At 33.0% G+C, this 26,457-nt stretch overlaps 1 protein-coding gene across 1 annotated transcript; it reads right to left on the reverse strand.

The window, feature by feature from the left end:
• Positions 1-437: 437 nt before the first annotated feature.
• On the reverse strand, positions 438-26,457 carry LOC132561000 (putative sodium-coupled neutral amino acid transporter 11). The gene is given in 13 exon segments (XM_060225716.1): positions 438-731; positions 1,378-1,518; positions 2,177-2,289; positions 3,304-3,465; positions 4,054-4,124; positions 4,772-4,851; positions 5,596-5,705; positions 7,577-7,651; positions 8,673-8,748; positions 9,194-9,252; positions 9,659-9,733; positions 10,578-10,719; positions 26,383-26,457. Coding segments are annotated over 13 exon segments (1,473 nt in total).

Consider the following 26,457-nt stretch of genomic DNA (forward strand, 5'->3'; position numbering starts at 1 on the left):
TCCAATCAAAAACGGCGTTATATTTCCGGTTTCTTTTTTCAAAACATCACATAGAGATGTGTCGTTTGGCCAACTGTAGACTATAATACCATTATAACTACCTGAATGATGCAAATAACCAGGTTTCGTGGCAGGTATTTTAGTCTCTTTACCTTAATACAAAGATACGTCTGGAATAAATCGGAAAAATTGTAGAACGCCGCGATTCTGTAACGTGAGAAACATTTCAACAATATGAACAAGTAGGAATACAGTTAGACCCAAATAGTGGAAAACACGGCTAAGCAACCTAGAGTTATCACCCTTTATTTCACTAATCTATATTTCAAAAATGATACACGGCAGTAAAATCAAGGTATTGTATAAATAACACTAGTAACGAGACCATCAAAAAACGGGGATAAAGTAAAACATTTAAATTGCACATTGATCAACGTTTACGTGGATGGTGTTAACGAAAAATTGGTTGATGGGGTAGTAAGATTAGAAAAAGGGGTGGGACTTATTGGCGAATGTTTTTGACAATATGCCATTTCAACACCATGACTGCACTGAATACCCTCCGAGAGGTTCAGAATAGCCATAACAACGCCTATGATAACTACAAGAGTTCCGAATACAACCACTAAGATAGGTACGATGTTGTTCTTGCTAAGAAGAGGTTCCTGTCGCAGCTTCATCACACAGACTGGCGGTATTATAAACGCAAGCGGACACGCTACCAATACTCCCTGTTATAAAAGAGAAGAAATGACCGGTTAAAACACGTATTTGTGGTACATTCATGTGTTAAGTTAAGGAAAACGTTTAGAAAAGCGTGTAATTATAGTGTATCTTTGCCATGACGATTGCGATTTTTGTAACAAAATGTCGTTGGTAACTTACAAATTGTTATGTAATTTAAAAACAATTTCAACTTCTTTATTATTAAAAGTCAATTGATTTATCGGATATAGGAAAATAACATCATGAAACATTTATAACAATATACATACTCATGATTACAGACAAAATACAGACCCGGAGAGAGAAAACTATTGGCTCAATTGATCTCTTAAAATGTAAGCAACCTTGATTTATTTAGACAGTTTTGTAATTTCTTTTGTGTTTTTACGTGAAAAAAAGTTCTATTAGTTTAAACATACTAGGTTTAATACTTTTTTCAAAATTTTCTGTCTCGGGTCCGTGTAACAAAGACATTTCAATATAAAATAAATCTCATCTTTTGAATCATCTAAATCACAAATGGTACATACTCAACACGCAATTGTCTTGTCACGGGAATGTCGCTCACATATATCATCTATCATCGTATTAAAGTATTTCATCGAACTTCGCTGAGCAATTAACTAAATGAAGACATATTATCATACTTACATTTACAGTAAATACTATTCCTAGACAATCAGTTGCCATGGAGACGACAACGGTGATGATAGATACGCCCACTGTGATACCTATGTGACGCCATATCGGTAACTCATCTGTCATGGCTGGGAAGAGGGCGTTGGTCAGCACCTACCAGTATTACCAATTTAAGGTTAAGTTATAACTCCTTTAAATATGTAACCATGACGACAGGGAAATAAAGCCAGTGTTTAATTCATCCTTTGTGAAAAATGGGTTTTGCTAACTTGTGTGACCAGTAAATCACATATGCCCTGATAGTGACGTCACAAAATGCCATTTCCTGTGTTATGAAAACTGATAAAAAAAACCCCAAAGGTAGTTTGATATCATGCAGCCTTTAGATTCATTATAGAACAGAAGTCTTAGCTTGGTGATGAGTGAAAATTACATTTTATTAATAAATACTACGCTGTGTTTGGAGAAGGAATAATTGGGGAAGGGAATCAGATTCTTTTTTTTATGTATCTACCTCTATCTGAAAGCATTGGATAAAGCCATTATTGATAAACTAAGCAACGCCAGTCATATATTGCAATACTTTTGGGAACGAGTCTTCAAGGTAATTTTTTAAAATGTGGAAATTAAGTGTACTTCTTCAAGCTTTTAATATGAAAAATCACATATGTCTTGCTCTGAAACGTTATTTACAACTATTGAATATGTCAATTTGATGTTTTAGTGATAACTTCCGCCATAAGCTTTTGAATTACTTTTTAACTAAAATAATCACTATACATGGAGAGTAATAATAAGCAGTATAAATTACCTCCCTTGTGACGAAGCATTCCACTGGATACGTCAACATGATAGTACAGGCGAAAGCAAACCTGGCTACATTCATCAGATCGTCCTCGTGACAGTAGTTCTCTAAGAGATCGCCTTTATAACAACAAACAATATAGACATCGGGTAAATTCACCTTTATAAAAAAAACAATACAGATACCTAGTAAATTCACCTTTATAACAACAAACAATACAGACATCGGGTAAATTCACCTTTTTAACAAAAAAAATACAAATACCTAGTAAATTCACCTTTATAACAACAAACAATACAGTATTCAGAGTAAATTCACCTATATAATTTCAAACAGTAAGTCATCTGTTGAATAAGTACATTTTGAAAGTTTCCAGGCTACATATCCGATTCAATCATCAACGGTTCTCTTTAAATCACTTGGTTTCTCAAAAATTGAAATTTATTCCACCAAGCGGCTAGTTCACCATCCAAGTTAATTATTTTTATTTCTCTTAATTGTCCTCTAGGTATTATTGATATTTCGTGCTATCTTTCTACATTCCTTAAAATTACATATGGTAGACACTGCTGGTGAATTTCAGTTCCAGGTGTAATCCACATGGCACGTTTTAATTAAATCGAATAACGGCACGATTCAGAATAAACACATGTACTTGATAATCTTTTGAAATCATACAGTATTGAAAACTATCAAATGTATGAAAGGTATTTAACATAAGGGCTTGTGTATCTTACAATCTAGTTTTTGACATCGGTAAATTTGACGGATTTAACTCGCTTTCTAGAACTAAAAGTAAGGACAAACCAACGGTGTGGGTCAGTAAAATAGCAAATTTGGTATCGGAAAGTGCTGTCACTTGTGTACAATCGTTACAACACTTTGAGTTCTTGACATCACTCATGAGTCACAGAAGAAGCTGGTGTCTTTGATTCAGTAATTTGGATCTAATGTATCTTATTCTTAAGTTTGCACATTTTTTGTTTACTTAAAAGTTGTAAGTCATACAAACGAAAAAATATTCGGTATAACAGTAAAGAATTATTCAATTTTTTATTATATTTAAAGAACCAATTTCGTTTACATCATGTTGGAATCCGGCTGTCCGGGTTCAATATTATAGATGACCTTACCTTGTGTTAATCCGGTGAAGGACACATAGCCGATAATCCCCATGATGATGAGGGTGAGCATCGAGAAGAAGATGCTAACATGTGTTACAAAACTCCATCGCTGATTGGTTGGATTCTCCAGTGACCCGTGTATCAGAAACGTATTGTGGTGACACATGTACGCTGTAATTACAAACACGTGCGTTACGTTTAAGGATGAATACAGCCATATGGCGATATAAATGAAACATTTGGAAAGAGATTAAAAAACAACATCACCTATTACCTTTTACATCTATAACCTTTATCACCTATCACCTATAACCTTTATCACCAATCACCTATAACCTTTATCACCTTTAACCTTTATCCATTAAGTTTCAATTCGGCCTTAAGTCTGAACTTGATTTTACTATCGATATGTGTATATGTGTACGATAAGTTATTACGTCACAATGCAAGGAGCATGCGTCTTATATCTGAACTATCGGTCAAACTGTATACATAAATAGCTAACAATAAGGTAACATACATCCTTAACACAGAACTGTAAACGGATACTTTTATATTTTTGTAAACTGTCCTTAACGCTTTTTGGTCTCAAAATATTACGTAAATATATATTTCCACAAATTGTATATTTTCTGTGCGCTGTTTACACAGTACATTAAAAATTTATTGCGCCAAAATAGATATGTTTACTTTATGTCAGATTAAAACGTGAATACTTATATGGATATACCTCATCACAGAAAACACATATACTCTTACCAAAAGCCATGATACCAATCGCCTGAGCCACGTTAGGAGAGATAACAGTCCAAGCGTCATCAGTCGGTGGACTGAAACACATAACATCTTTGTGAATATAACATGTTACAGAACAAGGGAAATGCACTATAGGTACAAGCAATCTGTAGTTTCAAAACTTTTTCCACATGGGACCCTGGGAGTTGAACCCACACCAGTATGTACAAGTACACTTATATTCATATAATTCTGGTCCCAATGTAAGGTATATATTCAAACTTTACCTAATTTGTTTAAAATTTGACTGAGAAATTTTCAAGGGAAATGATGACGCCGGACGCTGGACGCCATGTCGGGAAAGTTACATTGACTTTTACACGTAATGACCATCTATAATGCATGTTACTCAATGTTATCAAAAAGTTGTATGTCGAATTTATTCGTGTTTATCAAATCTTCAACTTGGAGGAAATTAAAAACAATCGTCTGGATTAGCACATTTTGCCGCAAGCAAGACAACAAGTAATGATAAATAGGGTTTAAAATGTAAAATGGTAAACAGTGTACCATGTTCCACTCGGTGTATCCAATTCTCAGAGAGATTTCTGCTGATCAGAGTCCCTGCTGTATAACCTTATTTGTATAATCACATTTGAAGTTGTTATTCAGCTAATATTGGCTTGAAAACAATCATTCCAACAAAGTTATTTTGTTTTTGCATATGTCCATGTGTACTTACATGTTGTGAGCAAAATCTCCTAGTCGGATACAGATACATATGAGGATGAACAGCACCAGGACTAGAGACAGGAACGCCCACTAGAAAATCAACAACATAGAATTTGGCGATATATCGGGGAAAAACAAATTACACACATATCCGTAACAGCACCAGGACTAGAGACAGGAACACCCACTGTAAAATCAACAACATAGAATTTGGCAATATATCGGGGAAAACAGATTGCTCACATATCCGTACAAGGACTTAAAGACAGGAACACCCACGGGGGTAAAATCAACATTTTGGAGAGGGAATTTCACCAGTGCCTCATTTTCAATGTTTTATCCATAAGATTCCAAGGTGAATATTGACATAAGAAAGAGTAGTAATTTCAGCTCCTAATCTTCAGTGGCGAAAACGTGGCAGGGCTAAAGATATTAGATATTCCGGTTTGACTCAAATAGCGAACTTTCTTAATAACGCCATTCATTTTTTACATCTCGATGTATATACTTACCTTACTGAGTTTATCTATATCTCAATATTGTGACATTATGTCGAATCTACTTACCTTACTGAGATAGCTATATCTCAACATTGTGACATTATGTCGAATCTACTTACCTTACTGAGATAGCTATATCTCGATATTGTGACATTATGACGAATCTACTTACCTTACTGAGTTTAGCGATATCTCGATATTGTGACATTATGTCGAACCTACTTACCTTACTGAGTTTAGCTATATCTCGATATTTTGACATTATGACGAATCTTCTTACCTTACTGAGTTTAGCTTTATCTCGATATTGTGACATTATGACGAATCTTCTTACCTTACTGAGTTTAGCTATATCTCGATATAATGATAGTGGTAACGTGACGAGTATTGTAGCCAGGAATATGATAAACTGTCTGTTGGCTAGAACAGTATCTCCTAACGTTTCTGAAAGAATACAAATCACAGCTATTAATATTACATTCTTAAAGGTCAATCAACAAAGAGTTCATTAGGGACAACAAGTGGTGGACAAAAAAGGTCCAAAACCGAACACTATTACTACACTAAACTGTAGCAGTTCGCATATAAATTTTAAATATAACAAAGTGGCTAAGATAAATGATGTCCTGCTTGACAGACCGACAGTTTTCAGAAAAGTAAAAAAAAAATGAATATGTTTACCGTTTCAAAAAGAAGTGAACAAGTTATTTTATGAATTATCTCAGGCTAAAAGTTGGTACAGTCCAACAAGCTGCGTTTTACTGTAAACAGTTTACTAAGTACTATGTAATGAGACTTGTCTTTGTTGTCCAGTATATATAGGAATGATTACAGCCAAAGGTTTTAATTAAATACATGATATCCGTATAGCGGTCCTACCTGAATATGTCGACATCGTTAATAATATAACCTTCGATATGTCGAAGTCGTCCGAAACATTACATGTAATAACGTTATCTTTCATTGGAAACATACACATGGATATCACGAAGTATTAAGTAATGTCTTTTACATGAAACTATGAGTATTTTTAATTGATTCAAAAAAAATAAAGATGGTGCAAATATAACTTCACAAATTTTCAAATATTCTTTGACTCTAAACCAGTCAAAATTCCCAGTCTACAACGGGTTTGGTGTCAGGAAGCTGAATATGATACACACAAAGTTATGTCATCAATTTAGTTCTTTGTCATACGATATATTTCCTGTAAATCTGGTTGATGGGGCCAAATGCTCAAGTTGAACCTCTTGTGAAAAGGATTTCATTTTTTTGTTTGATGGTCCAAATTACGAACAGCAGTAACGTTTGCCTTTCCTTAATCTTTGATCTTCAGACTAACATCCTTTTAGAAATGAGAATCTGCAGCAGAGAATGGAATTTTAAATAACAGACTAAATAATTTGTTTTCTAAATTCTGAGATAAATATAAACATCACGTATCATAGTACAGTGTTCCTTGTTACCCCTGAATGGGATAACAATACCTCTAAAAAAAGGGGAAAATGTAAGCCCCATCCTCCCGGTTTTCGAGCACTTTCATCGTATGCAAATATATAATCGACAAAGAACTAAATATGAATTGTGAAAGATTGAAAAAAACCCAATACCACATTTAATCAAAATATCCATTTAAAAACGCATGCAAATCTGTTTCCGTTATATCAAAACATTGAATTCGTAAATGATCACTGTGCAATATCCTGAACAAGTGAGTTGACTTTTAAATAACCAACTGTCACCATTTAAGTTAGGCAACCGCTACCTTGCAAAATTTGCGTATTCATTGCTGGATAAATGAAGCACTGGGGATACCAGCATATATCTTCTAGAGAATCCCCACTATCTTTATTGAAATCTTTTTGAAATAATAGTTAGAAGAAATTCTTACGGTGTCCTGAAAATTGGATGACAAAAATAAAAAGAATGACATATAGCGTTTCAAATCCCATTTATTAGATAAGACGATATGTTATCGTGTCAAGTGATAAGTTCAACATCTCTATCTAGTAAGCCATTATCACCATCGTAGTAAACCAACTTAATATTCATTTTTTTTTACAATTACTTCGATTTCATCAGGAAATCAAGTGATTTAGCATTTAGCATTGTAATTACCTGAAGTTTCATAAACACATTATTACTGGAGTTATCTGCCCTTGTTTTTTCCAAATGTTAGCGACTACGACTAACATATGCACTATAAGGATGTAAATTTCGAAATAAATTTAGTGTTAAATAAATAAATGGCGATAAAAAACCTGCTAATTAAATCAACAATTATATATAGTGTGTTAAAAGGTCGATATATGTACACTTACCTTCTCCGCCAATACGTACTATAACTTTGGTGATTGTATCTCCTATAATGACTTGGTAGCTTATCATGGCTGAAACAGAGAACAATTCTAAAAATAGTTGGCAATTTAAGACAATATTATTTATTTTTTATATTCATTTATCTATATTTGTTTATTTAATTTTTTTATCTTTTCATTTATCAGGTAGGAATAAATATTCTACGATTTGTAAATAGATCGTTTTTAATGTACCAATTACAGAATATATTTTAGAGTTATTTCCCTTGTCATATTAATTCAGTAATGCCGTCCTCCTGTCATTCAATTTTCGATCATTTTTAGCTTAAAGCGACATCACGGTAAAACAATTTTTTAAACTGATTTGCCATCATTCAATACATATATATATATATCAAGTGTATCACCTTATGAATATGCCGCCCTTAAAGGGGGTTAATCGATAATTATAAAAAGGAACTCCTTATCTGCTGATCAACAGTCTGGATATGTAATTTTTTGGCGTCTCCCATAAGATAACGCACGCGCAAAAACACTGTCGCCTGTAAATACAATTCGTTTCCCGTCTGAAGAGCTCACGACAATGTTTGTGATTAATGTCACTTATTTCGTCATTCTGAATTGTCTTAGAGTTAACAAATACCATTTGCTACACCCATTACAAAATCGAGTGCTGAAAAACGAGATTTCACTGACTGTCGCTACTGTCGCTGTCATTTCTGCCCGTTTACCAAACGGATTTCCCCGTTGTCAAAACTGTGACGTCAGGTGATCAATCCTAAATTTGAGAGGGGTTTCCCGAACCAAAGATGTGGTCAAGCCGGACATTGGTAATCGTTACAAGAAGTGTATTAAACAGGTACAACCAATGATAATTTTTTACCGTGATGTCCTTTTAACTATTTTTAATGAATTCTTCTTAAATGAAGTTTACTTCAGATGACAATAAACGTAAACACAGACTAAATTTATCATAATTTATAAAATAAGACGTGCACAGCTTAAAAACAGTCATAATATTATAAAAATTAATTATTCAAAACAATGTTTCAATATGTAAAAATGCTGTAATTAATATTTAAACCACTCTAACCTATTAGAGGATATAAGAACTGTAGTGTGGTAAGAATGTAGAACCCTGGTCGTCCACAGGCTACCAATATCATGTCCTGGAACGAAAACAACTTAACTGTTAAATGCTGAAGACGTGACTCTGTTTCTTTTATGCTATAAAACAAACATTTAATCCACAAATAGGAGATTCAAAATGCTTCTGCATGCAAAACAAAAACATTGAAAAGACGAAAAATACCCAAACCGAATGAGACAGGGACATTATATTTCACATTTTTGCGCTTTTCTTTTTTTTTTTTATTATTGTTTTTTGCCTTAGTTTGATTGCTCTGATTTGGCTGTGTCTCGATTTCATCTCATCCTCGCCCCAACGCCTGTTTATTTCACATGAATGAACGGGAACACGAGTGAACCATATATTTTTACCAGAGATAGAGAATGGTAGAGAAAGGGACGGGAAGACGGGACAAGAGAAGCAAATTCGTATATGTCCATAAGCATATAAGCAATAATGATCATGGATATGTGTTTTATACGTACCTGATAACTGTTTGTATTGGACAGTTTCCCAGACTCGATTAGAATTAACACTGAATAATCTGAAAGTAAAAGGAAAATTTTTTTTTTTTATTTTTTTTTTTTTTTTTTTTTTTTTTGTAAAATTTACACGTGTACGTGTATTTAACCAACATTTCTTCCGTTTGAGTAAAATCTTATACAAGAAAGATGCCTCAAACATATACAGTAAGACAATCAAGTGGAGTTTAAGCGCGTTGTGTACGATGCGTGAGCGCAAAATGTATGCAATTCAAAGCGATAAAATAACTCTACCGTAATAGATGCAACCAGGCATAAAACCCTGATTGTTTAATGGATAAATATGTGGAAAAATAATTAAAATATTGTCAAATTTCGTGAAGATACAAAAAAATAATTTTAAAAAATCAAATAAACATATGATTACGGGCTTTGACGGAATTTGCCGAGATACCACGAATGACTCACCTGTTATGAGAGCAACTAACATCAACAAAAATATTCCAAAGGCAAAGCCCGCCTGCTTCAGAGCGAATGGTATACCTGAAATATTAGTTGCTTGATCAGTCCAATTTCAATCCAGCCACTCATTTCAAAATCTACGGTATTATTAAATACATAGAGAAAGACATATTTCACACGTTGTCCCAGAAATACTATGAATTTTATGTATTACAAAAAATATACAAATGACATTTGAACAATTATCTATCGCCAAAATATAAAATGCAGCCGAATGGACCATATTGGGGTGTTGTCCCTCCCAATATACATTTTTGGCATTTTTTTCATCAATTTTTACCTGTCGTCTGATAGCTTTCTTATTACTGACGTGTCCTAGAAGGACGAAGCGGTTGTTTGATGCAGTTTCCTTCCCATCTCATTCTAAATTCGTATTTAGAGCTACTGTTTATAAGTTTGTCTTTTCTTGGGACAGTAATTTGTAATCCCCTAATGTACGCATAGAATTTCACCGATTCGTCCTGCTTTCACTATAATCTTATCGCCATCTCGCCACACTACGTTCCGCCTTAGTGTACATATAAGGTTATACTAGAGCCGAAATGTCTTGTGATTTCATTAACATCTTGTTCACTGTATCTCGTGCAAGTAATGTTGACATTGGTTTATTATCTGATGAAGACGACAGTGAAGTCATCGAAACATCATAATTATCAAACTGGTTGTGAAATTATACATTTATTCAAAACTTTTCAAGAAATATCAACATACAAATTTCTGAACACATAAGGTGTATCTTTTAAAGGTCAGACTAACAGATGAAGGGCGATGACGATGATGATGATAATGATGACGACGACGACGACGACGACGATGATGATGATGATGATGATGATGATGATGATGATGAAAAATCTTTACTAACCTATGATTCCAGAGCCGATAATTGAGTTGATGAAATTGAAGCTAGTCATTGGAATATTGCTGCGAAGACGGCCATCGTCCTTTTCCTCCACAAGCTGGTGCGTGTCGCCCATACTGCTCGTCTCAGAGAAATCCGACATTGTCTGGAAGATGAAGGTTACAAAATGTGAAAATAGAAAAGATTTACCTAGTGCAGCCAGAAGTTAGCGAGCCGATAAATTGACTGAAAGGCTTGCTCAGACAGAAGGACGGAAACGCTAGACTAGTTTAATGTACATTAATAAACAAAAAAACACATGTTTTTCAAAATAATTTATTGTAGAAGAGACGGTATGACATACGAACACGTCAGGATAGAACACTAAACAACCATGATACATATTGTAAGACATTAGCTCAGCAGTCACAGTAGACTCTCTAGTAAATGAAGTAATTTTTCCAAGGGCCTTAAATGGGGAATGATGATGATGATGATGATGATGATGATGATGATGATGGTGGTGGTGGTGGTGGTGGTGATGATGATGATGATGATGATGATGATGATGACGATGATGATGATGATGGGGTTGGTGGTGGTGGTGGTGGTGGTGGTCTTTGTGGCGTTGATGATGATGATGATGATGATGATGATGATGATGATGATGATGGTGGTGGTGGTGGTGGTGGTGATAGTGATGATGATGATGATGATGATGATGATGATGATGATGATGATGATGACGATGATGATGATGATGACGACGATGGACACTACTGAGTATACCCTGACAATTCCATGGCGTGACATACACACTGTACCATGTTCATGATAGGAATAGGGAGATACAGCGCTCACACGATAGGAAAACTGGACGAAATAAGCCATCGCACATTTGTGCGCACGTTGTGTGGTTCTATCGCACAAATGTGCGACTCTGTCGTGGTTAATACAAATTTAGAAATGACTTATAGATAAGTGTGGGATAGGGTTTATTTATGTTCTAAGTATATAACTAAAGATATTCCTAATTAAGCCATACATCTATATGTTAGACACCTGTAGATCTATCAAATACAGACTGAATAGTTATATACTAGAAAAAAATGAGGGAGGGCAGCTAATGGGCCTGCATTGCTCACCTGGTATTTCACAAATACATTAATTGACAAATTCACAATTGGCATTCAAAGTGGGCATGCCTAATCGATTGTAACCAATTTCCACAACATAGATTTTCTAACACTTCACTCTCTAAACAATGAGAGTTATGACTGGGTTTTAAGTACATGCCTTTTCTTTTTTTCTGGAAACCAAATATCATGTTTCTCAGATTTTTTTTACCAGAAGAAAAAAAATCGTCCTTTAACCTTGAAAATGGGTCAAGGTCATTTCTTTTCACATACATTGTTAGTCATTATCCTAGGAACCTATCAGTCGAATACAATGCTTCTTTCTGCACCTTTTGGTAAGACAGAATTAAAGTTAAGATTTTGACTAGTTTGATGACTTTGACCTTAAATAAGGGTCAAGGTTATCTCTTTTTGCAAACTTTGTTGGGCTTCATTCTTTGAAGTTATCGGGTGAATACTGTACTTCTACGACTTATGGTTAGTTAGAGAAAATTGTTTTTAACCAACTTGACCCCTGTGACTTTGAATATGAGTCAAGGTTATTGATTTCCGCAGACTCTGTCGTGCTTTATACTCGAAGCATACCAGCCAAATGGCATGCCTCTACGCCTTTCAGTTCATGAGAAGAAGTCGTTTAAATGTTTTAACAAATTTGACCCTTATCACTTCAAGGTCATTTTTTTCCCAAACTTTTGTCGGGCTTTATCCTCGGAACATACAAGCTATATAGCATGCCTATAGAGCTTTTAATTCATGAAAAGAAGTAATTTAAAGGTTTTATCAAATCTGACACCTGTGACCTTGAATATAAGTCAAGGTCATTTTTTTCGCAAACTTCGTCGTTCTTTATCCTACGAATATATCAGCCAAATATCAAAACATTTGGTTCATTGGTTGTTAAGAAGATGTTTAAAGAAAAAGTTGAGACCGAATGACGGACGGACGATGCCCAACGGCATAAACTCACTAAAAAAAACACATGCATTTTAGCTGAAATTGTTGTGTTTAACATATAACCTGCATCCCTGTCCAACATATAATCTACATTCCTGTCTATCGCGGCATTTTAAATCATCCAACACTAATTACCAAATCAAATTTCCTGTGAAAAACGACCAAATGAGACCTAATGCATTCCTATTCATTTCGATGTGCAATTCAACTCCGTATGAGCACGGGTTAAACTTAACATCGAATTTGAAAGCGATTGGACTCGCTGTAACCTGAGGTTCGCTTGAACGTTAAACAACAGTTATGAGAACAGAGGATGTACTATACCTCCATCGGGACTAAATGATACTGTGAATCCATGATTCTATCCAGGTATGTTAAAATAAATCCTGTTGTTGTTTCTGTTTTTCTTCTCAAGTAAATTTAGTCTCTTGTTCACAATAACATGTTCTCGTTTTTAAGATGAAGAAATTATGGATTCAAAACACGCAATATCTAACAAAAGGACCTGCGATTTTAATATCATTATGGAGCATCAATAATATGTTGCTTTGTATATTGTACATACATCAACAGAGCGCAACTTGCTATACATAGGACCCTCAGCTGTGAGTATTGTCAGCTTAACATCTGCACAAGTAATTAACCAATTTCCAGTTACATCGTATATTCCTAATAGTATGTTGTTTGTTATCATTTCCTGAGCTGATTTTTGTTCTTTCTCGTTTTCTTTTCTGTGAAATATGTAAATGATGTTTACGGTGTAAAACAATTCCATTTATCTCCGATTCAAAATTTGACAAGCAAACAATCCTTTGAATGATGGTTAATCTCGGTGATATCAGTAACACGGTAGCATCTGTCGCTAATGTCTTTCGCTATATTCAATAATATGACTTGCATAAACAAGGTTAAAAGGGTTTCAAACGATGTCTAACAGCACGGGAATGTATATAAATATATACTCAGCTCTTTACCAGGGGTAAACTATTGATTAACTTAACTTATGTAATGATGTATTTTGTTTCATCCCTGGAACTCTAGCTCAATTCTAAATGTTTACAATGATTTGATATTGGTGACATAACTTTGCGTCACTGCAGTTGTATGATCCGACCCTTTAAAACATCAAACACTCTCTTTTATTAAGTTATTTTAACAGTTTTTCATCAACATTATTATGATAACTGTTCAGCATATTCGTGTTATTTATATACACTGTTATTTCCTTAGAATAAATAATGATGTGACAGCTGTTGTGGATATATCGGTGTGTCATTACGTTCTACGTATGGCATGTAGTTGTTTGACTTATACGGAATTGAACTGACTGCAATATTTTCTGTCTATCAAAACACTTTGATACCATAAACAAACTGATTTTTTGAGAATAAGACAGGGAGGGAGACGAAGCTGAGAGAATTACGACCCTGTCATTGGGCAATAATAAAAGGGGGACAACTCTTGCAGACTTGTGCGGAGGAAGGTAAATGATTTAAGCAAACAAAGTAACATTAACCCCATTTAACAGAGAAAAATATATCTCCTAGCGCCACACGATGCTATAGATTTAAATGCCTTGTTTATTGTAAATTAGTAAGTAAAATAATTAATTATTTAAGGAGATAGAGGAGCTTTCGTGTCTAGATTTTGATATTTAATCTGTTTAAATTAAGGAATGTTTCACTGTCTTATAACACTTGATTATTTCAGTAAACGATTTGGCGGAGATCTGCAGTAGAACTGACACTACCTCAATCTTATGAGAAAATCCTCGGACAGGGCGTCATTAAATAGCCGATGATCTAATATCCAGCGACCACTAACCTAAACTGGTTGTCTACGGATCTTCATGTCACCCTATGTATGCAATGCTTATCCGGTTGTGTCCAACTGACAATCACTAAAATGACTGTTCCACTATCCCTCACTAATCTGACTGTCCCACTAGTCTCTACTTATCTGACTGTCCCACTAGTCTCCACTTATCTAACTGTCCCACTAGTCTCCACTTATTTGACTGTCCCGCTAGTCTCTACTTATCTGACTGTCCCACTAGTCTCCACTTATCTGACTGTCCCACTAGTCTCCACTTATCTAACTGTCCCACTAGTCTCCACTTATCTGACTGTCCCACTAGTCTCCACTTATCTAACTGTCCCACTAGTCTCCACTTATTTGACTGTCCCACTAGTCTCCACTTATCTAACTGTCCCATTAGTCTCCACTTATCTGACTGCCCCACTAGCCTCCACCTATCTGACTGTCCCACTAGCCTCCACTTATCTGACTGTCTCACTAGTCTCCACTTATCTGACTGTCTCACTAGTCCCCACTTATCTGTCTGTCCCACTATCCTCCACTTATCTTACTGTCCCACTAGTCTCCACTTATCTGACTGTCCAACTAGTCGCCACTTATCTGACTGTCCCACCAGCCTCCACTTATCTGACTGTCCCACTAGTCTCCACTTATCTGACTGCCCACTAGTCTCCACTTATCTGACTGTCCCACTAATCTCCACTAATCTGACTGTCCCACTAGTCTCCACTTATCTGACTGTCCCACTAGTCTCCACTTATCTGACTGTCCCACTAGTCTCCACTTATCTAACTGTCCCACTAGTCTCCACTTATCTGACTGTCCCACTAGCCTCCACTTATCTGACTGTCCCACTAGTCTCCACTTATCTGACTGTCCCACTATCTTCCACTTATCTGACTGTCCCACCAGCCTCCACTTATCTGACTGTCCCACTAGTCTCCACATATCTAACTGTCCAACTAGTCGCCACATAACTGACTGTCCCACTAGTCTCCACTTGTCTGTCTGTCCCACTAGTCGCCACTTATCTGACTGTCCCACTAGTCGCCACTTATCTGACTGTCCCACTAGTCTCTACTTATCTGACTGTCCCATCAGTCTCCACATATATGACTGTTCCATCAGTCTCCACTTATCTGTCTGTCCCACTATCCTCCACTTATCTGACTGTCCCACTATCCTCCACTTATCTGACTGTCCCACTAATCTCCACTTATCTGACTGTCCCACAAGCCTCTACTTTGAACTTACTGCAAGTGACTGAAAAAGTTTTTCTAATAATGACGATCGTAAATGTTGAATCTGTATTGAAAATGTTATCAAAATTACAGTCGATGTTTCAGGTATTATACATTGTTTCGTTTCGTTTTTATCATTAATTTTTTTAATCTTATTTTTTAATTTTTGAGCTCCCGGTTCCGGATCCAGATGAAATCCGGAACTAGAGCGGACAAGTGTTTGTATTACAAATTGAGAGCAAAATGCGTCCTCTATTTCATAGTGTGATGAATTATATTTAAAGTAATTAAAGAATACGACAAAACATTCCCATATATAATTAAATTATATATAAGTTTTTGTCTTTAGCATTACAAGTCAATAAAAGTTATCAACACTTTCTTTATAAACATAGAGCACTCCGGAAGTCTTTCTCTGAAACACAAGATGCGGGTAGACTGGTCGATCCTACTGATTTTTTTAATCAGCATGAATTATATTTTGTAATTATTACAGTCCTTCTCAAATACCAGTTACATTCGTACATGTTTAATGTCTAGCGTTCGTTTACTTTCCAATTACACGATACGGCAGGAACATTTCAAGATGGCGGCGACGAACCACACTCCGGTAGTACAGGTACAAACAGTGTGGCCCAGTACTCCTTATGACTTACTGTTTGTTACTTTTGTTGCAGTGGAAACCTTATGATAGAAATGTTGAACAGCGTTATCTATGTATATTTACAAAACATCTTAGAATTTTATGTTCCGTGTTGGTGTTGATTATAAATAAATATTTAAACAGATAGCGCGCAAGAAATGTTCATTTTTCTATAAGTTTTGGTTCCCTTGTAACACAAATCCTACTCTGAGATTTGTGTCGTAGCATTTTCAAACATTTGAATGCATTTTGCGTTCTATTTATACAATAGATATCGAAATATTTGTTCAAGACTGAAAGTATTGTTCAACGAAGAGACTTTTCAATTGAAATTTAGAATATTGACAGACTGTTTATGTCCCCTTCGTTGACACATAAATTTCATCTATACACAAATGATGAGCTCAATATTGACATAACTGGACTAAATGAACATTTGGCACACACAAATGGCTACGTACCGTGGACAGTTTCTTAGATGTAAAACACATTTAGATTTCCGGGAGAGTCACTGCCTTGGTGTCGGATTTCCGATGAAGCTCTCATTCAAATGAATAACATTTCACTTTTAAATTTAAATATTTGTCTATACTTATCTACTGATGTGGACCATTTCTTAAAATTATAACAGAGGTTATTACTAATTTCAATTCCTTCACCTGGACTCGAACCGGGACCTCTGGTTTAGTAGTCTGATGCTCAACCGACCGAGCTGATGAGAAGATCTCCGTAAACGAGCTGTATATTGCGGTGAATATTCTATCAGAGAAAAAAGGGCGTACAAATTGTTTCAAAACTGCAAGATGAACGAACAGAAATCAGGTTTATACATACAGCTACGGTTATCTTTTAATGTCCCCTCCGAACTATGCACGTGACAGTGCTAGCAGCCTTCGTTGTCCTTGATATCTGCTTTATATTGGCCACCCGCCTTATACCGCCAATATTTTCAGAATTTAATAAGAGGCAGTATAGCGAGAATATACTGTAATACTTCGATCGATAATGACATCGACCGTTTTACCTTTTGATCATAAATAGTAATTAAATCTTACATGCTTTACTCATCATTACCACTAGTGATTTATATATATATATATGTACATATATCTTATATGACGTGCTAGATTAAAGAAGCTGTATTCTAAAGTCAAATAAATATCAGGGAGTTTTCATTTAAATTGTGTTTGGCTGTATATAGTTCTCGCTTGAAGGCAATGTAATACACATTTTCCTTTGGCGATTGGTTTATAGACAAAAATCGAATAAAGCCTTTGAATATATCCTGTTATATCATATATCTGTCAAATAGTGACGATTAACGTTTTTCATTATCCCGCATCTCTGAGAAGTTAAAGCCTAACACCAGTATAGCACACACTACCTTTATGATGCCATAGGGTATTGAGTTAGAAGATACGTACATTCTGCATGCTAGGCTGTCCGTACGCCAAATGTTACACTGTCTATGTAAATGCAAATTGTATTCTGTTATTGTATAAAATGTATATGTGTATCCACTGTTACAATAGATACAAATACGTTGTTGCAAAACATAAACACTGTTACACTGTTTATATACTCAGTATGTTACACTGTTTATATACTCAGTATGTTACACTGTTTATATACTCAGTATGTTACACTGTTTATATACACAGTATGTTACACTGTTTATATACTCAGTATGTTACACTGTTTATATACTCAGTATGTTACACTGTTTATATACTCAGTATGTTACACTGTTTATATACTCAGTATGTTTTTATACTCAGCATGTTACACTCTTTATATACTCAGTATGTTACACTGTTTATATACTCAGTATGTTTATATACTCAGTATGTTAATATACTAAGTACGTTACACTGTTTATATACTCAGTATGTAACACGTTTTATATACTCAGTATGTTTTTATGCTCAGTATGTTACACTGGTTATATACTCAGTATGTTACACTGTTTATATACTCAATATGTTTATATACTCAGTATGTTACACTGTTTATATATTCAATATGTTACACTGTTTATATACTCAGTATGTTACACTGTTTATATACTCAGTATGTTTATATACTCAGTATGTTAATATACTAATGTTACACTGTTTATATACTCAGTATGTTACACTGTTTATATACTCAGTATGTTACACTGATTATATACTCAGTATGTTTATATACTCAGTATGTTAATATACTCAGTATGTTACACTGTTTATATACTCAGTATGTTACACTGTTTATATACTCAGTATGTTACACTGTTTATATACTCAGTATGTTTATATACTCAGTATGTTACACTGTTTATATACTCAGTATGTTACACTGTTTATATAATCAGTAAGTTAATATACTCAGTATGTTAATATACTAAGTACGTTACACTGTTTATATACTCAGTATGTAACACGTTTTATATACTCAATATGTTTATATACTCAGTATGTTACACTGTTTATATATTCAATATGTTACACTGTTTATATACTAAGTACGTTACACTGTTTATATACTCAGTATGTTACACTGTTTATATACTCAGTATGTTTTTATACTCAGCATGTTACACTCATTATATACTCAGTATGTTAAACTGTTTATATACTCAGTATGTTACATTGTTTATATACTCAGTATGTTACACTGTTTATATACTCAGTATCTTTATATACTCAGTATGTTACACTGGTTATATACTCAGTATCTTACACTGTTTATATACTCAGTATTTTTATATACTCCGTATGTTACACTGTTTATATACTCAGTATGTTTATATACTCAGTATGTTACACTGTATATATTCTCAGTATGTTTATATACTCCGTATGTTTATATACTCAGTATGTTACGCTGTATATATACTCAGTATGTTACACTGTTTATATACTCAGTATGTTTATATACTCAGTATGTTACACTGTATATATCCTCAGTATGTTTATATACTCCGTATGTTACACTGTATATATACTCAGTATGTTTATATTCTCAGTATGTTACACTGTTTATATACTCAGTATGTTTATATACTCAGTATGTTACACGTTTTATATACTCTGTATGTTTATATACTCAGTATGTTACACTGTTTATATACTCAGTATGTTACACTGTTTATATACTCAGTATGTTTATATACTCCGTATGTTTATATACTCAGTATGTTACGCTGTATATATACTCAGTATGTTACACTGTTTATATACTCAGTATGTTTATATACTCAGTATGTTACACTGTATATATACTCAGTATGTTTATATACTCCGTATGTTACACTGTTTATATACTCAGTATGTTTTTATGCTCAGTATGTTACACTGTTTATATACTCAGTATGTTTATATACTCTTTATGTTACACTGTATATATACTCAGTATGTTTATATACTCTGTATGTTACACTGTATATATACTCAGTATGTTTTTATGCTCAGTATGTTACACTGTTTATATACTCAGTATGTTTATATACTCAGTATGTTACACTGTTTATATACTCAGTATGTTTTTATGCTCAGTATATTACACTGTTTATATACTCAGTATGTTTATATACTCAGTATGTTACACTGTTTATATACTCAGTATGTTACACTGTTTATATACTCAGTATGTTTATATAATCAATATGTTACACTGTTTATATACTCAGTATGTTTTTATGCTCAGTATGTTTTTATGCTCAGCATGTTACACTGTTTATATACTCAGTATGTTTATATACTCAGTATGTTTATATACTCAGTATGTTACACTGTTTCTATACTCAGTATGTTTATATACTCAGTATGTTACACTGTTTATATACTCAGTATGTTACACTGTTTATATACTCAGTATGTTACACTTTTTATATACTCAGTATATTACACTGTTTATATACTCCGTATGTTACACTGTTTATATACTCAGTATGTTTATATACTCAGTATGTTACACTGTTTATATACTCAGTATGTTACACTGTTTATATACTCAGTATGTTACACTGTTTATATACTCAGTATGTTACAATGTTTATATACTCAGTATGTTTATATACTCAGTATGTTACACTGTTTATATACTCAGTATGTTTATATAATCAGTATGTTACACTGTTTATATACTCAGTATGTTTTTATGCTCAGCATGTTACACTGTTTATATACTCAGTATGTTACACTGTTTATATACTCAGTATGTTTCACTCTTTATATACCCAGTATGATTATATACTCAGTATGTTACACTGTTTATATACTCAGTATGTTTTTATGCTCAGTATGTTACACTGTTTATATACTCAGTATGTTTATATACTCTTTATGTTACACTGTATATATACTCAGTATGTTTATATACTCTGTATGTTACACTGTATATATACTCAGTATGTTTATATACTCAGTATGTTACACTGTTTATATACTCAGTATGTTACACTGTTTATATACTCAGTATGTTTATATAATCAATATGTTACACTGTTTATATACTCAGTATGTTTTTATGCTCAGTATGTTTTTATGCTCAGCATGTTACACTGTTTATATACTCAGTATGTTTATATACTCAGTATGTTACACTGTTTATATACTCAGTATGTTTTTATGCTCAGTATGTTACACTGTTTATATACTCAGTATGTTTATATACTCTTTATGTTACACTGTATATATACTCAGTATGTTTATATACTCTGTATGTTACACTGTATATATACTCAGTATGTTTTTATGCTCAGTATGTTACACTGTTTATATACTCAGTATGTTTATATACTCAGTATGTTACACTGTTTATATACTCAGTATGTTTTTATGCTCAGTATATTACACTGTTTATATACTCAGTATGTTTATATACTCAGTATGTTACACTGTTTATATACTCAGTATGTTACACTGTTTATATACTCAGTATGTTTATATAATCAATATGTTACACTGTTTATATACTCAGTATGTTTTTATGCTCAGTATGTTTTTATGCTCAGCATGTTACACTGTTTATATACTCAGTATGTTTATATACTCAGTATGTTTATATACTCAGTATGTTACACTGTTTCTATACTCAGTATGTTTATATACTCAGTATGTTACACTGTTTATATACTCAGTATGTTACACTGTTTATATACTCAGTATGTTACACTTTTTATATACTCAGTATATTACACTGTTTATATACTCAGTATGTTACACTGTTTATATACTCAGTATGTTTATATACTCAGTATGTTTATATACTCAGTATGTTACACTGTTTATATACTCAGTATGTTTATATACTCAGTATGTTACACTGTTTATATACTAAGTATGTTACACTGTTTATATACTCAGTATGTTACACTGTTTATATACTCAGTATGTTACAATGTTTATATACTCAGTATGTTTATATACTCAGTATGTTACACTGTTTATATACTCAGTATGTTTATATAATCAGTATGTTACACTGTTTATATACTCAGTATGTTTTTATGCTCAGCATGTTACACTGTTTATATACTCAGTATGTTACACTGTTTATATACTCAGTATGTTTCACTCTTTATATACCCAGTATGATTATATACTCAGTATGTTATACTGTTTATATACCCAGTATGATTATATACTCAGTATGTTACACTGTTTATATACTCAGTATGTTTCACTGTTTATATACTCAGTCTGATTATATACTCAGTATGTTACACTGTATATATACTCAGTATGTTACACTGCTATATACTCAGTATGTTACACTGTTTATATACTCAGTATGTTTCACTGTTTATATACTCAGTATGTTACACTGTTTATATACTCAGTATGTTACACTTTTTATATACTCAGTACGATTATACACTCAGGATGTTACACTGTATATATACTCAGTATGTTACACTGTTTATATACTCAGTACGTTACACTGTATATATACTCAGTATGTTTATATACTCAGTACGTTACACTGTTTATATACTCAGTATGTTTATATACTCAGTATGTTACACTGTTTATATACTCAGTATGTTACACTGTTTATATACTCAGTATGTTACACTGTTTATATACTCAGTATGTTTATATACTCAGTATGTTACACTGTATATATACTCAGTATGTTACACTGTTTATATACTCAGTACGTTACACTGTATATATACTCAGTATGTTTATATACTCAGTATGTTTATATACTCAGTACGTTACACTGTTTATATACTCAGTATGTTTATATACTCAGTATGTTACACTGTTTATATACTCAGTATGTTACACTGTTTATATACTCAGTTTCTTTATATACTCAGTATGTTTATATCCTCAGTATGTTACGCTGTTTATATACTCAGTATGTTACACTGTTTATATACTCAGTATGTTACACTGTTTATATACTCAGTATGTTTATATACTCAGTATGTTACACGTTTTATATACTCAGTATGTTTATATACTCAGTATGTTACACTGTTTATATACTCAGTATGTTTATATACTCAGTATGTTACGCTGTTTATATACTCAGTATGTTACACTGTTTATATACACAGTATGTTACACTGTTTATATACTCAGTATGTTACACTGTTTATATACTCAGTATGTTTATATACTCAGTATGTTAATATACTATGTACGTTACACTGTTTATATACTCAGTATGTTTATATACTCAGTATGTTAATATACTAAGTACGTTACACTGTTTATATACTCAGTATGTTTATATACTCAGTATGTTACGCTGTTTATATACTCAGTATGTTTATATACTCAGTATGTTACACTGTTTATATACTCAGTATGTTTACATAATCTTAGTATCACACTGTATAAATACTCCTAATATTACACTGTATATTTTACTCCTAGTATTACAATATATTTTACCGTAGTATTACATTGTATATTATACTCCTAGTATTACACTGTATATTACACTCCTAGTATTACACTGTATATTATACTCCTAGTATTACACTGTATATTATACTCCTAGTATCACATTTTATATTATACTCCTGGTATTACACTGTATATTATACTCCTAGTATCACACTGTATATTATACTTCTAGTATTACACTGTATATTATACTCCTAGTATCACATTGTATAAATACTCCTAGTATTACACTGTATATTATACTCCTATTATTACACTGTATATTATACTCCTAGAATCACATTTTATATTATACTCCTAGTATTACACTGTATATTATACTCCTAGTATCACACTGTATATTATACTCCTAGTATTACACTGTATATTATACTCCTAGTATCACATTGTATAAATACTCCTAGTATTACACTGTATATTATACTCCTAGTATCACACTTTATATTATACTGTAGTATTATACTCATAGTATTACACTGTATATTATACTCCTAGTATTACACTGTATATTATACTCCTAGTATTACACTGTATAAATACTCCTAGTATTACACTGTATATTATACTCCTAGTATTACACTGTATATTATACTAGTATTATACTGTTCACTTTATATTATGCTCCGAGTGTTACTCTGTATGTTATACTCCTAGTGTAGGAGTATAGTAAGAATGTAATACTTCTATTATATATCGAGCGTATTATTGTATATAACACTAGGAGCATTTGTATATATAGTGTTACACTACAAGTATGAGTTACAGTGTAATACTAGGCGTCATATATATACAGTGTTACACTAGGGTTATAATACAGAGTGTAATTCTCGGAGCACATGTAAATATACAGTGTTACACTAGGATTATAATACAGAGTGTAATTCTCGGAGTACATGTATATATACAGTGTTACACTAGGATTAAAATACAGAGTGTAATTCTAGGAGTACATGTATATATACAGTGTTACACTAGGATTAAAATACAGAGTGTAATTCTAGGAGTACATGTATGTATATATATATATATATATTTACAGCAGAAGTACGATACAGAGTGTAATTCTCGGAGTACATGTATATATACAGTGTTACACTAGGATTATAATACAGAGTTTAATTCTAGGAGTACATGTATATATACAGTGTTACACTAGAAGTATGATATACAGTGTATATATACAGTGTAATTCTCGGAGTACATGTATATATACAGTGTTACACTAGAAGTATGATATACAGTGTATATATAGTGTAATTCTCGGAGTACATGTATATATACAGCGTTACACTAGACGTATGATATACAGTGTATATATACAGTGTAATTCTCGGAGTACATGTATATATACAGTGTAATTCTCGGAGATATACAGTGTATATATACAGTGTAATTCTCGGAGTACATGTATATATACAGTGTAATTCTCGGAGTACATGTTTATATACAGTGTAATTCTCGGAGTACATGTATATATACAATGTAATTCTCAGAGTACATGTATATATACAGTGTAATTCTCGGAGTACATGTATATTTACAGTGTAATTCTCGGAGTACATGTTTATATACAGTGTAATTCTCGGAGTACATGTTTATATACAGTGTAATTCTCGAAGTACATGTATATATACAGTGTAATTCTCGGAGTACATGTTTATATACAGTGTAATTCTCGGAGTACATGTTTATATACAGTGTAATTCTCGGAGTACATGTATATATACGGTGTAATTCTCGGAGTACATGTATATATACAGTGTAATTCTCGGAGCACATGTAAATATACAGTGTTACACTAGGATTAAAATACAGAGTGTAATTCTCGGAGTACATGTATATAACAGTGTTACACTAGGATTATAATACAGAGTGTAATTCTAGGAGTACATGTATATATACAGTGTTACACTAGGATTAAAATACAGAGTGTAATTCTAGGAGTACATGTATATATACAGTGTTACACTAGGATTAAAATACAGAGTGTAATAGTACATGTATATATATATATATATATATATATATATATATACGATACGGAGAGTGTAATTCTCGGATACATGTATATATACAGTGTTACACTAGGATTATAATACAGAGTTTACTTCTAGGAGTACATGTATATATACAGTGTTACACTAGAAGTATGATATACAGTGTATATATACAGTGTAATTCTCGGAGTACATGTATATATACAGTGTTACACTAGAAGTATGATATACAGTGTATATATACAGTGTAATTCTCGGAGTACATGTATATATACAGTGTTACACTAGAGGTAAGATATACAGTGTATATATACAGTGTAATTCTCTGAGTACATGTATATATACAGTGTAATTCTCGGAGTACATGTATATATACAGTGTAATTCTCGGAGTACATGTATATATACAGTGTGTAACAGAGTACATGTATATATACAGTGTAATTCTCGGAGTACATGTATATATACAGTGTATATATACATGTATATTCACAGTATAATTCTCGGAGTACATGTATATATACAGTGTAATTCTCGGAGTACATGTATATATACAGTGTAATTCTCGGAGTACATGTATATATACAGTGTAATTCTCGGAGTATATGTATATATACAGTGTAATTCTCGGAGTACATGTTTATATACAGTGTAATTCTCGGAGTACATGTATATATACAGTGTAATTCTCGGAGTACATGTATATATACAGTGTAATTCTCGGAGTACATGTATATATACAGTGTTACACTAGAAGTATGATATACAGTGTATATATACAGTGTAATTCTCGGAGTTTATGAGTATACACATACTAGATCTGTTATACTCGTTATACTGAATACGTAGACTTTTCGAGAGTACAAGTAGAAAACTTCTTAATACCTAGGGGTAACCCCTTCGTTTTCATCCTTCCTCCTCCTCCTAACATACTAACCCTTACCCTTTAATATTTCTACAGAGGAGGAAGATTCCGTTTTACTGACTGTTTTTACTGAAAGTACATATAGAATAACAATACAATCGTGTTTTTGTTTAACACCTAATAATCTCAATCAAAAAGAAATTATTTTTTCACAAATGAACGAAACTTGTTTAACATCACTCTCCCGGAAACTCCCCAATTCTCTCACCTGATAATCATTTTGTTGGGTCTTTCCCGGGGTGTCATCAGCGACCGGGACTTCAATCTTAGACATTTTCAACAT

This window comes from Ylistrum balloti, unplaced genomic scaffold (assembly GCF_031769215.1).
Source record: "Ylistrum balloti isolate Yb309-2 unplaced genomic scaffold, AGI_CSIRO_Ybal_v1 Utg371134, whole genome shotgun sequence".
NCBI lineage: Eukaryota > Metazoa > Mollusca > Bivalvia > Pectinida > Pectinidae > Ylistrum > Ylistrum balloti.